A 15,348-nucleotide genomic window follows, 5' to 3' on the forward strand; every position below is an offset into this window, starting at 1 on the left:
AGAGAGAGAAAGAGAGACAGACAGAGACAGAGAGACAGAGAGAGAGAAAGAGGAAGACAGAGATTGAGAGAGAGAGAGAGCGAGAAAGAGAGAGAGAAAGACAGAGACAGAGACAGAGAGAGAGAGAGAAAGAGAGAGAGATAGAGAGAGAGAGAAAGAGGAAGACAGAGATTGAGAGAGAGAGAGAGAGAGAGAGAGAGAGAGAGAGAGAGAGAGAGAGAGAGAGAGAGAGAGAGAGAAAGAGGAAGACAGAGATAGAGAGAGAGAGAAAGAGAGAGACAGACAGAGACAGACAGAGAAAGAGAGAGAGATAGAGAAAGAGAAAGACAAAAGAGAACGAGAGAGAGGTTGTAACATGATATTGTACAGTAGATTAGTGCTAGCTAGAATCAGCAGAACATTGTGGACTGGACACGCCTGCTGCTGGACTGTCATATCACACAATCTATTTCCAAATGGCACCCTATAACCTACAGTATAACCTGTAACCTACAGTATAACCTGTAACCTACAGTATAACCTGTAACCTGTAACCTACAGTATAACCTGTAACCTACAGTATAACCTGTAACCTGTAACCTACAGTATAACCTGTAACCTACAGTATAACCTGTAACCTGTAACCTACAGTATAACCTGTAACCTATAGTATAACCTGTAACCTACAGTATAACCTGTAACCTGCAGTATAACCTGTAACCTAAAGTATAAGCTGTAACCTGTAACCTACAGTATAACCTGTAACCTACAGTATAACCTGTAACCTACAGTACAACCTGTAACCTGTAACCTGTAACCTACAGTATAACCTGTAACCTACAGTACAACCTGTAACCTACAGTATAACCTGTAACCTACAGTACAACCTGTAACCTGTAACCTACAGTATAACCTGTAACCTACAGTATAACCTGTAACCTACAGTATAACCTATAACCTACAGTATAACCTGTAACCTACAGTATAACCTGTAACCTGTAACCTACAGTATAACCTGTAACCTACAGTATAACCTGTAACCTGTAACCTACAGTATAACCTGTAACCTACAGTATAACCTGTAACCTACAGTATAACCTGTAACCTGTAACCTACAGTATAACCTGTAACCTACAGTATAACCTGTAACCTACAGTATAACATGTAACCTACAGTATAACCTGTAACCTACAGTATAACATGTAACCTACAGTATAACCTGTAACCTACAGTATAACCTGTAACCTACAGTATAACATGTAACCTACAGTATAACCTGTAACCTACAGTATAACTTGTAACCTGTAACCTACAGTACAACCTGTAACCCACAGTATAACCTGTAACCTGTAACCTACAGTATAACCTGTAACCTACAGTATAACCTGTAACCTACAGTATAACCTGTAACCTACAGTATAACCTGTAACCTGTAACCTACAGTATAACCTGTAACCTACAGTATAACCTGTAACCTACAGTATAACCTGTAACCTGTAACCTACAGTATAACCTGTAACCTACAGTATAACCTGTAACCTGTAACCTACAGTATAACCTGTAACCTATAGTATAACCTGTAACCTACAGTATAACCTGTAACCTGTAACCTACAGTATGACCTGTAACCTACAGTATAACCTGTAACCTGTAACCTACAGTACAACCTGTAACCTACAGTATAACCTATAACCTACAGTATAACCTGTAACCTGTAACCTACAGTACAACCTGTAACCTGTAACCTACAGTATAACCTATAACCTACAGTATAACCTGTAACCTGTAACCTACAGTATAACCTGTAACCTACAGTGTAACCTGTAACCTACAGTATAACCTGTAACCTACAGTATAACCTGTAACCTACAGTGTAACCTGTAACCTACAGTATAACCTGTAACCTACAGTATAACCTGTAACCTGTAACCTACAGTATAACCTGTAACCTACAGTATAACCTGTAACCTACAGTATAACCTGTAACGTGTAACCTACAGTATAACCTATAACCTACAGTATAACCTGTAACCTGTAACCTACTGTATAACCTGTAACCTGTAACCTGTAACCTACAGTATAACCTGTAACCTACAGTATAACCTGTAACCTACAGTATAACCTGTAACCTGTAACCTACAGTATAACCTGTAACCTACAGTATAACCTGTAACCTACAATATAACCTGTAACCTACAGTATGACCTGTAACCTACAGTATAACCTATAACCTACAGTATAACCTGTAACCTACAGTATAACCTGTAACCTACAGTATAACCTGTAACCTGTAACCTACAGTATAACCTGTAACCTACAGTATAACCTGTAACCTACAGTATAACCTGTAACCTGTAACCTACAGTATAACCTATAACCTACAGTATAACCTGTAACCTACAGTATAACCTGTAACCTGTAACCTACAGTATAACCTATAACCTACAGTATAACCTGTAACCTACAGTATGACCTGTAAACAGTCTTTAGTGCTTTTAACCAGGGCCCATAGGGAATAGGTTGTTTGGGACGCACACACAGTGGCTGTTCAGGGCAAGGACCATGTACTGTCCATGTGGTGGACTCTGATTGGTCAGGTTGGACTGTCCTAAACCCCTGATTGGTCAGGTTGGACTGTACTCAGCCCCTGATTGGTCAGGTTGTACTGTACTCAGCCCCTGATTGGTCAGGTTGGACTGTACTCAGCCCCTGATTGGTCAGGTTGGACTGTACTCACCCCCTGATTGGTCAGGTTGTACTGTACTCAGCCCCTGATTGATCAGGTTGGACTGTACTCACCCCCTGATTGGTCCGGTTGGACTGTACTCACCCCCTGATTGATCAGGTTGGACTGTACTCAGCCCCTGATTGATCAGGTTGGACTGTACTCAGCCCCTGATTGGTCAGGTTGGACTGTACTCAGCCCCTGATTGGTCAGGTTGTACTGTACTCAGCCCCTGATTGATCAGGTTGGACTGTACTCAGCCCCTGATTGGTCAGGCTGGACTGTACTCAGCCCCTGATTGGTCAGGCTGGACTGTACTCACCCCCTGATTGGGCAGGTTGGACTGTACTCAGCCCCTGATTGGTCAGGTTGGACTGTACTCAGCCCCTGATTGGTCAGGTTGGACTGTACTCACCCCCTGATTGGGCAGGTTGGACTGTACTCAGCCCCTGATTGGTCAGGTTGGACTGTACTCAGCCCCTGATTGGTCAGGCTGGACTGTACTCAGCCCCTGATTGGTCAGGCTGGACTCTACTCACCCCCTGATTGGGCAGGTTGGACTGTACTCAGCCCCTGATTGGTCAGGTTGGACTGTACTCAGCCCCTGATTGATCAGGTTGGACTGTACTCAGCCCCTGATTGGTCAGGTTGGACTGTACTCAGCCCCTGATTGGTCAGGTTGTACTGTACTCAGCCCCTGATTGGTCAGGTTGGACTGTAGTCAGCCCCTGATTGGTCAGGTTGTACTGTACTCAGCCCCTGATTGGTCAGGTTGGACTGTACTCACCCCCTGATTGGGCAGGTTGTCTGTCTTGAGTTCGCGGTGGTTGGAGTACTGGATGTAGACCGGCTGGTTGCGGACGTGAGGTGTTGCTGTGGTGTAGTAGTTCACCATGGTGATCGCTGCCTCTTCAGAAGCCATTTCTATAAAAGCCTGGTCGGTTAGGGAGGGAACACAGGGACACTAAAGTTAGACACTTAGTACAACACAAAGCTATAGGGGGAAAACGGAAAAGGAAACGTGAACGTGATATTTTGTTGGCCCTGATCTCACTTCATTAAAGTAGTGTTGAACCTGAGACTGTTGAATGAGAATGATGCTGGGTAGTAATCGACCATGGTTTGTTTCAGAAGACAGCTGCACGTTAGCTAGGTAGGTACTGGGCCTGATCATTTCTTACGGATGCTACAGAAGCCTAGGAAATCTCATAAAATCATATAGTCGTCTCAGTGGTACAAATATTAACATCTGATCTGCGATGTCATTTAGTTGTCCTTCCGGCTTCTGCACCTTTAAGAGACAATACTATAGGGACAATGAAACTGATTCAGGAAAACCCGTGCAGTGGAGTATAATATGACTAGGATGGTATTGAATAAGAATCACTCAGACTCATCTCATTATGAGATGCTGAACTCTTTGCAGGTAGAACATAGCACCTCTTATGACAGCTAATCAAACCCATCAAGCCAAATAAATTGGACAGTATCAAATAAAATACAATGGTATTCGTCACATGCTTGGTAAACAACAGGTGTAGACTAACAGGTGAAATGCTTGGTAAACAACAGGTGTAGACTAACAGGTAAATGCTTGGTAAACAACAGGTGTAGACTAACAGGTAAATGCTTGGTAAACAACAGGTGTAGACTAACAGTGAGATGCTTGGTAAACAACAGGTGTAGACTACCAGTGAAATGCTTGATAAACAACAGGTGTAGACTAACAGGTAAATGCTTGGTAAACAACAGGTGTAGACTAACAGGTAAATGCTTGGTAAACAACAGGTGTAGACTAACAGGTAAATGCTTGGTAAACAACAGGTGTAGACTAACAGGTAAATGCTTGGTAAACAACAGGTGTAGACTAACAGGTAAATGCTTGGTAAACAACAGGTGTAGACTATCAGTGAAATACTTGGTAAACAACAGGTGTAGACTAACAGGTAAATGCTTGGTAAACAACAGGTGTAGACTAACAGGTAAATGCTTGGTAAACAACAGGTGTAGACTAACAGGTAAATGCTTGGTAAACAACAGGTGTAGACTAACAGGTAAATGCTTGGTAAACAACAGGTGTAGACTAACAGGTAAATGCTTGGTAAACAACAGGTATAGACTAACAGGTAAATGCTTGGTAAACAACAGGTGTAGACTAACAGGTAAATGCTTGGTAAACAACAGGTGTAGACTAACAGGTAAATGCTTGGTAAACAACAGGTGTAGACTACCAGGTAAATGCTTGGTAAACAACAGGTGTAGACTAACAGGTAAATGCTTGGTAAACAACAGGTGTAGACTAACAGGTAAATGCTTGGTAAACAACAGGTGTAGACTAACAGGGAAATGCTTTGTAAACAACAGGTGTAGACTACCAGTGAAATGCTTGGTAAACAACAGGTGTAGACTACCAGTGAAATGCTTGGTAAACAACAGGTGTAGACTACCAGTGAGATGCTTGGTAAACAACAGGTGTAGACTAACAGGGAAATGCTTGGTAAACAACAGGTGTAGACTAACAGGTAAATGCTTGGTAAACAACAGGTGTAGACTACCAGTGAGATGCTTGGTAAACAACAGGTGTAGACTAACAGGGAAATGCTTGGTAAACAACAGGTGTAGACTAACAGGTAAATGCTTGGTAAACAACAGGTGTAGACTACCAGGTAAATGCTTGGTAAACAACAGGTGTAGACTAACAGGTAAATGCTTGGTAAACAACAGGTGTAGACTAACAGGTAAATGCTTGGTAAACAACAGGTGTAGACTAACAGGGAAATGCTTTGTAAACAACAGGTGTAGACTACCAGTGAAATGCTTGGTAAACAACAGGTGTAGACTACCAGTGACATGCTTGGTAAACAACAGGTGTAGACTACCAGTGAGATGCTTGGTAAACAACAGGTGTAGACTAACAGGGAAATGCTTGGTAAACAACAGGTGTAGACTAACAGGTAAATGCTTGGTAAACAACAGGTGTAGACTAACAGGGAAATGCTTGGTAAACAACAGGTGTAGACTAACAGGGAAATGCTTGGTAAACAACAGGTGTAGACTAACAGGGAAATGCTTTGTAAACAACAGGTGTAGACTACCAGTGAAATGCTTGGTAAACAACAGGTGTAGACTAACAGGTAAATGCTTGGTAAACAACAGGTGTAGACTACCAGGTAAATGCTTGGTAAACAACAGGTGTAGACTAACAGGTAAATGCTTGGTAAACAACAGGTGTAGACTATCAGTGAAATACTTGGTAAACAACAGGTGTAGACTAACAGGGAAATGCTTGGTAAACAACAGGTGTAGACTAACAGGTAAATGCTTTGTAAACAACAGGTGTAGACTACCAGTGAAATGCTTGGTAAACAACAGGTGTAGACTAACAGGTAAATGCTTGGTAAACAACAGGTGTAGACTACCAGGTAAATGCTTGGTAAACAACAGGTGTAGACTAACAGGTAAATGCTTGGTAAACAACAGGTGTAGACTATCAGTGAAATACTTGGTAAACAACAGGTGTAGACTAACAGGTAAATGCTTGGTAAACAACAGGTGTAGACTAACAGGTAAATGCTTGGTAAACAACAGGTGTAGACTAACAGGTAAATGCTTGGTAAACAACAGGTGTAGACTAACAGGTAAATGCTTGGTAAACAACAGGTGTAGACTAACAGGTAAATGCTTGGTAAACAACAGGTATAGACTAACAGGTAAATGCTTGGTAAACAACAGGTGTAGACTAACAGGTAAATGCTTGGTAAACAACAGGTGTAGACTAACAGGTAAATGCTTGGTAAACAACAGGTGTAGACTACCAGGTAAATGCTTGGTAAACAACAGGTGTAGACTAACAGGTAAATGCTTGGTAAACAACAGGTGTAGACTAACAGGTAAATGCTTGGTAAACAACAGGTGTAGACTAACAGGGAAATGCTTTGTAAACAACAGGTGTAGACTACCAGTGAAATGCTTGGTAAACAACAGGTGTAGACTACCAGTGAAATGCTTGGTAAACAACAGGTGTAGACTACCAGTGAGATGCTTGGTAAACAACAGGTGTAGACTAACAGGGAAATGCTTGGTAAACAACAGGTGTAGACTAACAGGTAAATGCTTGGTAAACAACAGGTGTAGACTACCAGTGAGATGCTTGGTAAACAACAGGTGTAGACTAACAGGGAAATGCTTGGTAAACAACAGGTGTAGACTAACAGGTAAATGCTTGGTAAACAACAGGTGTAGACTACCAGGTAAATGCTTGGTAAACAACAGGTGTAGACTAACAGGTAAATGCTTGGTAAACAACAGGTGTAGACTAACAGGTAAATGCTTGGTAAACAACAGGTGTAGACTAACAGGGAAATGCTTTGTAAACAACAGGTGTAGACTACCAGTGAAATGCTTGGTAAACAACAGGTGTAGACTAACAGGTAAATGCTTGGTAAACAACAGGTGTAGACTACCAGTGAGATGCTTGGTAAACAACAGGTGTAGACTAACAGGGAAATGCTTGGTAAACAACAGGTGTAGACTAACAGGTAAATGCTTGGTAAACAACAGGTGTAGACTAACAGGGAAATGCTTGGTAAACAACAGGTGTAGACTAACAGGGAAATGCTTGATAAACAACAGGTGTAGACTAACAGGGAAATGCTTTGTAAACAACAGGTGTAGACTACCAGTGAAATGCTTGGTAAACAACAGGTGTAGACTAACAGGTAAATGCTTGGTAAACAACAGGTGTAGACTACCAGGTAAATGCTTGGTAAACAACAGGTGTAGACTAACAGGTAAATGCTTGGTAAACAACAGGTGTAGACTACCAGGTAAATGCTTGGTAAACAACAGGTGTAGACTAACAGGTAAATGCTTGGTAAACAACAGGTGTAGACTAACAGGTAAATGCTTGGTAAACAACAGGTGTAGACTAACAGGTAAATGCTTGGTAAACAACAGGTGTAGACTAACAGGTAAATGCTTGGTAAACAACAGGTGTAGACTAACAGGTAAATGCTGACTGACAGGACCTTCCCAACAATACAGAGAGAAAGACAATAGAGAAACAATAGAAAAGTAATAACACCTAATAATAAATACACAATGAGTAACAATAACGAGTAACGATAACGAGTAACGATAACGAGTATGCATCAGAATTGAGCCTACATCAGTTTTGTGCGATGTATTGTTGTCTCTACCTTGTGCTGTTGTCTGTGCCCCAATAATGTTTGTACCATGTTTTGTGCTACTGCCGTGCTGTGTTGCTACCATGTTGTTGTCATGTTGTGTTGCTACCATGTTGTTGTCATGTTGTGTTGCTACCATGTTGTTGTCATGTTGTGTTGCTACCATGCTGTTGTCATGTTGTGTTGCTACCATGCTGTTGTCATGTTGTGTTGCTACCATGCTGTTGTCATGTTGTGTTGCTGCCATGTTGTGTTGTCGTCTTAGGTCTCTCTATGTAGGTGTTGTCTCTCTTGTCGTGATGTGTGTTTTGTCCTATATTTATATTGTATTTATTTATTTTTAATCCCAGGCCCCCGTCCCCGCAGGAGGCCTTTTGCCTTTTCATTGTAAAATAAGAATTTGTTCTTAACTGACTTGCCTAGTTAAATAAAGGTTAAATTAAATTAAATTAAATTAAATTAAATTAAAAGAACATCCAGGACATGTAGTACCTCTATTCTGGTCTTACCATTATATTTCCATTGGAATGGGAAAGGGTCCTTCCTTATCTAGCCTCCAATTAACCTTGATTAAAATGTTGAACCCTCCAACCCTGTCCTGCACCCCATTGGTGCTCATTAAAAGTAATGCACTACATAGGGAATAGGGTGCCATTTGGGACGTCTCCAAAGTTTCCTACTTCTGGTCTGAATTGGCATCTTCGTAATAAAGGCGGACCTCCGTATCCCATGCAGTAGGCCCGCATTAAATCACATCACATTTTATTTGTCACATGCTGAATACAACAGGTTGACCTTAGAGTGAAATGCTTACTTACAAGCCCTAAACCAACAATGCAGTTGAAGAAATAGAGTTAAGAAAATATTTACTAAATAAACTAAAGTAAAAATGTAATAAAAAGTAACGCTATACAATAACGAAGCAATGAACATGGGGTACCGGTACAGAGTCAATGTGGAGACTATATACAGGGTATTACGGTACAGAGTCAATGTGGAGGCTATATACAGGGTATTACGGTACAGAGTCAATGTGGAGGCTATATACAGGGGGTACCGGTACAGAGTCAATGTGGAGGCTATATACAGGGGGTACCAGTACAGAGTCAATGTGGAGGCTATATACAGGGGTACCGGTACAGAGTCAATGTGGAGGCTATATACAGGGGGTACCGGTACAGAGTCAATGTGGAGGCTATATACAGGGGGTACCGGTACAGAGTCAATGTGGAGGCTATATACAGGGTGTTACGGTACAGAGTCAATGTGGAGGCTATATACAGGGTATTACGGTACAGAGTCAATGTGGAGGCTATGTACAGGGGGTACCGGTACAGAGTCAATGTGGAGGCTATATACAGGGTATTACGGTACAGAGTCAATGTGGAGGCTATATACAGGGGGTACCGGTACAGAGTCAATGTGGAGGCTATATACAGGGGGTACCGGTACAGAGTCAATGTGGAGGCTATATACAGGGGGTACCGGTACAGAGTCAATGTGGAGGCTATATACAGGGGGTACCGGTACAGAGTCAATGTGGAGGCTATATACAGGGTGTTACGGTACAGAGTCAATGTGGAGGCTATATACAGGGTGTTACGGTACAGAGTCAATGTGGAGGCTATATACAGGGTATTACGGTACAGAGTCAATGTGGAGGCTATATACAGGGGGGTACCGGTACAGAGTCAATGTGGAGGCTATATACAGGGTATTACGGTACAGAGTCAATGTGGAGGCTATATACAGGGGGTACCGGTACAGAGTCAATGTGGAGGCTATATACAGGAGGTACCGGTACAGAGTCAATGTGGAGGCTATATACAGGGTATTACGGTACAGAGTCAATGTGGAGGCTATATACAGGGGGTACCGGTACAGAGTCAATGTGGAGGCTATATACAGGGGGTACCGGTACAGAGTCAATGTGGAGGCTATATACAGGGGGTACCGGTACAGAGTCAATGTGGAGGCTATATACAGGGGGTACCGGTACAGAGTCAATGTGGAGGCTATATACAGGGGGTACCGGTACAGAGTCAATGTGGAGGCTATATACAGGGTATTACGGTACAGAGTCAATGTGGAGGCTATATACAGGGGGTACCGGTACAGAGTCAATGTGGAGGCTATATACAGGGGGTACCGGTACAGAGTCAATGTGGAGGCTATATACAGGGGGTACCGGTACAGAGTCAATGTGGAGGCTATATACAGGGTATTACGGTACAGAGTCAATGTGGAGGCTATATACAGGGGGTACCGGTACAGAGTCAATGTGGAGGCTATATACAGGGGGTACCGGTACAGAGTCAATGTGGAGGCTATATACAGGGGGTACCGGTACAGAGTCAATGTGGAGGCTATATACAGGGTGTTACGGTACAGAGTCAATGTGGAGGCTATATACAGGGGGTACCGGTACAGAGTCAATGTGGAGGCTATATACAGGGGGTACCGGTACAGAGTCAATGTGGAGGCTATATACAGGGTATTACGGTACAGAGTCAATGTGGAGGCTATATACAGGGGGTACCGGTACAGAGTCAATGTGGAGGCTATATACAGGGGGTACCGGTACAGAGTCAATGTGGAGGCTATATACAGGGGGTACCGGTACAGAGTCAATGTGGAGGCTATATACAGGGGGTACCGGTACAGAGTCAATGTGGAGGCTATATAAAGGGTGTTACGGTACAGAGTCAATGTGGAGGCTATATACAGGGGGTACCGGTACAGAGTCAATGTGGAGGCTATATACAGGGTATTACGGTACAGAGTCAATGTGGAGGCTATATACAGGGGGTACCGGTACAGAGTCAATGTGGAGGCTATATACAGGGGGTACCGGTACAGAGTCAATGTGGAGGCTATATACAGGGGGTACCGGTACAGAGTCAATGTGGAGGCTATATACAGGGGGTACCGGTACAGAGTCAATGTGGAGGCTATATAAAGGGTGTTACGGTACAGAGTCAATGTGGAGGCTATATACAGGGGGTACCGGTACAGAGTCAATGTGGAGGCTATATACAGGGTATTACGGTACAGAGTCAATGTGGAGGCTATATACAGGGGGTACCGGTACAGAGTCAATGTGGAGGCTATATACAGGGGGTACCAGTACAGAGTCAATGTGGAGGCTATATACAGGGGTACCGGTACAGAGTCAATGTGGAGGCTATATACAGGGGGTACCGGTACAGAGTCAATGTGGAGGCTATATACAGGGGGTACCGGTACAGAGTCAATGTGGAGGCTATATACAGGGTGTTACGGTACAGAGTCAATGTGGAGGCTATATACAGGGTATTACGGTACAGAGTCAATGTGGAGGCTATATACAGGGGGTACCGGTACAGAGTCAATGTGGAGGCTATATACAGGGTATTACGGTACAGAGTCAATGTGGAGGCTATATACAGGGGGTACCGGTACAGAGTCAATGTGGAGGCTATATACAGGGGGTACCGGTACAGAGTCAATGTGGAGGCTATATACAGGGGGTACCGGTACAGAGTCAATGTGGAGGCTATATACAGGGTATTACGGTACAGAGTCAATGTGGAGGCTATATACAGGGGGTACCGGTACAGAGTCAATGTGGAGGCTATATACAGGGTATTACGGTACAGAGTCAATGTGGAGGCTATATACAGGGGGTACCGGTACAGAGTCAATGTGGAGGCTATATACAGGGGGTACCGGTACAGAGTCAATGTGGAGGCTATATACAGGGGGTACCGGTACAGAGTCAATGTGGAGGCTATATACAGGGTATTACGGTACAGAGTCAATGTGGAGGCTATATACAGGGGGTACCGGTACAGAGTCAATGTGGAGGCTATATACAGGGGGTACCGGTACAGAGTCAATGTGGAGGCTATATACAGGGGGTACCGGTACAGAGTCAATGTGGAGGCTATATACAGGGGGTACCGGTACAGAGTCAATGTGGAGGCTATATACAGGGGGTACCGGTACAGAGTCAATGTGGAGGCTATATACAGGGTGTTACGGTACAGAGTCAATGTGGAGGCTATATACAGGGGGTACCGGTACAGAGTCAATGTGGAGGCTATATACAGGAGGTACCGGTACAGAGTCAATGTGGAGGCTATATACAGGGTATTACGGTACAGAGTCAATGTGGAGGCTATATACAGGGGGTACCGGTACAGAGTCAATGTGGAGGCTATATACAGGGGGTACCGGTACAGAGTCAATGTGGAGGCTATATACAGGGGGTACCGGTACAGAGTCAATGTGGAGGCTATATACAGGGTGTTACGGTACAGAGTCAATGTGGAGGCTATATACAGGGGGTACCGGTACAGAGTCAATGTGGAGGCTATATACAGGAGGTACTGGTACAGAGTCAATGTGGAGGCTATATACAGGGTATTACGGTACAGAGTCAATGTGGAGGCTATATACAGGGGGTACCGGTACAGAGTCAATGTGGAGGCTATATACAGGAGGTACCGGTACAGAGTCAATGTGGAGGCTATATACAGGGTATTACGGTACAGAGTCAATGTGGAGGCTATATACAGGGGGTACCGGTACAGAGTCAATGTGGAGGCTATATACAGGGGGTACCGGTACAGAGTCAATGTGGAGGCTATATACAGGGAGTACCGGTACAGAGTCAATGTGGAGGCTATATACAGGGGGTACCGGTACAGAGTCAATGTGGAGGCTATATACAGGGGGTACCGGTACAGAGTCAATGTGGAGGCTATATACAGGGGGTACCGGTACAGAGTCAATGTGGAGGCTATATACAGGGGGTACCGGTACAGAGTCAATGTGGAGGCTATATACAGGGGGTACCGGTACAGAGTCAATGTGGAGGCTATATACAGGGGGTACCGGTACAGAGTCAATGTGGAGGCTATATACAGGGGGTACCGGTACAGAGTCAATGTGGAGGCTATATACAGGGGGTACCGGTACAGAGTCAATGTGGAGGCTATATACAGGGTGTTACGGTACAGAGTCAATGTGGAGGCTATATACAGGGGGTACCGGTACAGAGTCAATGTGGAGGCTATATACAGGAGGTACCGGTACAGAGTCAATGTGGAGGCTATATACAGGGTATTACGGTACAGAGTCAATGTGGAGGCTATATACAGGGGGTACCGGTACAGAGTCAATGTGGAGGCTATATACAGGGGGTACCGGTACAGAGTCAATGTGGAGGCTATATACAGGGGGTACCGGTACAGAGTCAATGTGGAGGCTATATACAGGGGGTACCGGTACAGAGTCAATGTGGAGGCTATATACAGGGGGTACCGGTACAGAGTCAATGTAGAGGCTATATACAGGGGGTACCGGTACAGAGTCAATGTGGAGGCTATATACAGGGGGTACCGGTACAGAGTCAATGTAGAGGCTATATACAGGGGGTACCGGTACAGAGTCAATGTGGAGGCTATATACAGGGGGTACCGGTACAGAGTCAATGTGGAGGCTATATACAGGTGGTACCGGTACAGAGTCAATGTGGAGGCTATATACAGGGGGTACCGGTACAGAGTCAATGTGGAGGCTATATACAGGGGGTACCGGTACAGAGTCAATGTGGAGGCTATATACAGGGTGTTACGGTACAGAGTCAATGTGGAGGCTATATACAGGGGGTACCGGTACAGAGTCAATGTGGAGGCTATATACAGGGGGTACCGGTACAGAGTCAATGTGGAGGCTATATACAGGGGGTACCGGTACAGAGTCAATGTGGAGTCTATATACAGGGGTACCGGTACAGAGTCAATGTGGAGGCTATATACATGGGGGGTACCGGTACAGAGTCAATGTGGAGGCTATATACAGGGGGTACTGGTACCAAGTCAATGTGGAGGCTATATACAGGGGGTACCGGTACAGAGTCAATGTGGAGGCTATATGCAGGGGGTACCGGTACTGAGTAAATGTGCGGGGGTACAGGTTAGTCGAAGTAATTTGTACATGTAGGTAGGGGTGAAGTGACTATGCATAGATAATAAACAGCGAGTAGCAGCAGTGTAAAAACAAAAGGGGGGGGTCAAAAGTCAATGTAAATAGTCCGGTGGCCATTTTATTAACTGTTCAGCAGTGTGATGACTTGGGGGTAGAAGCTGTTAAGGAGCCTTTTGGTCCTAGACTTGGTGCTTTGGTACTGCTTGCCGTGCGGTATCAGAATGAACAGTCTATTATTTGGGTGACTGGAGTATCTGACAATTTTATGGGCCTTCCTCTGACACCGCCTGGTATAGAGGTCCTGGATGACGGGAAGCTTGGCCCAGTGATGTACTGAACCGTACTCACTACGCTCTGTAGCTCTTTACGGTCAGATGCCGAGCAGTTGCCATACCAGGCAGTGATGCAACCAGTCAGGATGCTCTCGATGGTGCAGCTGTAGAACGTTTTGAGGATCTAAGGAGCCATGACAAATCTTTTCAGTCTCCTGTGGGGGAATAGGTTTTGTCGTGCCCTCTTCACGACTGCCCTGGTGTGTTTGGACCATGATTGTTCGTTGGTGATGTGGACACCAAGGAACTTGAAACTCTCGACCCGCTCCACTACAGCCCCGTCGATGTTAATGGGGGCTTGTTCAGCCCTCCTTTTCCTGTAGTCCACGATCAGCTCCTTGGTCTTGCTCACGTTGAGGGAGAGGTTGTTGTCCTGGCACCACACTGTCAGGTCTCTGACCTCCTCCCTATAGGCTGTCTCGTCGTTAAGGGAGAGGTTGTTGTCCTGGCACCACACTGCCAGGTCTCTGACCTCTCTATAGGCTGTCTCATCGTTGAGGGAGAGGTTGTTGTCCTGGCACCACACTGCCAGGTCTCTGACCTCCTCCCTATAGGCTGTCTCGTCGTTTAGGGAGAGGTTGTTGTCCTGGCACCACACTGCCAGGTCTCTGACCTCCTCCCTATAGGCTGTCTCATCGTTGAGGGAGAGGTTGTTGTCCTGGCACCACACTGCCAGGTCTCTGACCTCCTCCTATAGGCTGTCTCGTCGTTAAGGGAGAGGTTGTTGTCCTGGCACCACACTGCCAGGTCTCTGACCTCCTCCCTATAGGCTGTCTCGTCGTTGTCCGTGATCAGGCCTATCGCATGATCTTGACACTAGATATACATCCCAAATGGCACCCTATTCCCTATAATAAAACCCCTATGGGCCCTTGTCAAAAGTGCACTATTGTGGGCCCTGACCTATATAGTACACTACTTTTGACCAGGGTCGATAGGGCTCTATCTGGTTTTAACCTGGTTGGAGAATGTTTGTTCCTACCTGGTTTTTCCCTTTCAGCATCAACAGGTTGGTGACTCTACCGAATGGGACTCCTAGAGAGATGAGCTCAGCCTCAGACACCTCGATGGGAACCTTGCGGACGTGGAGCACTCGGGAAGGACCACAGGGAGAACGATCTCCTTTAAACTGTCTGCTATCGTTGCCATTAGC

At 44.8% G+C, this 15,348-nt stretch overlaps 1 protein-coding gene across 5 annotated transcripts in view; it reads right to left on the minus strand.

Moving 5' to 3' along the window:
* The window catches only part of LOC106572778 (polypyrimidine tract-binding protein 3), a 121,336-nt gene that overhangs the window by 40,051 nt on the left and 65,937 nt on the right, over window positions 1-15,348 (minus strand). For 4 of the 5 annotated variants that reach the window (XM_045694155.1, XM_045694149.1, XM_045694152.1 and 1 more), the window contains exons 3-4: window positions 15,178-15,347; window positions 3,492-3,638 (exon numbers count right to left, since the gene is read on the minus strand). In XM_045694155.1, coding sequence (XP_045550111.1) covers window positions 3,492-3,638; window positions 15,178-15,347 — 317 coding nt within the window. Of the gene's footprint in view, window positions 1-3,026; window positions 3,050-3,491; window positions 3,639-15,177; window position 15,348 lie in introns of those variants that run through there. The other variant, XM_045694158.1, reaches the window with a different exon arrangement.

This window comes from Salmo salar, chromosome ssa01 (assembly GCF_905237065.1).
Source record: "Salmo salar chromosome ssa01, Ssal_v3.1, whole genome shotgun sequence".
NCBI classification, from domain to species: domain Eukaryota; kingdom Metazoa; phylum Chordata; class Actinopteri; order Salmoniformes; family Salmonidae; genus Salmo; species Salmo salar.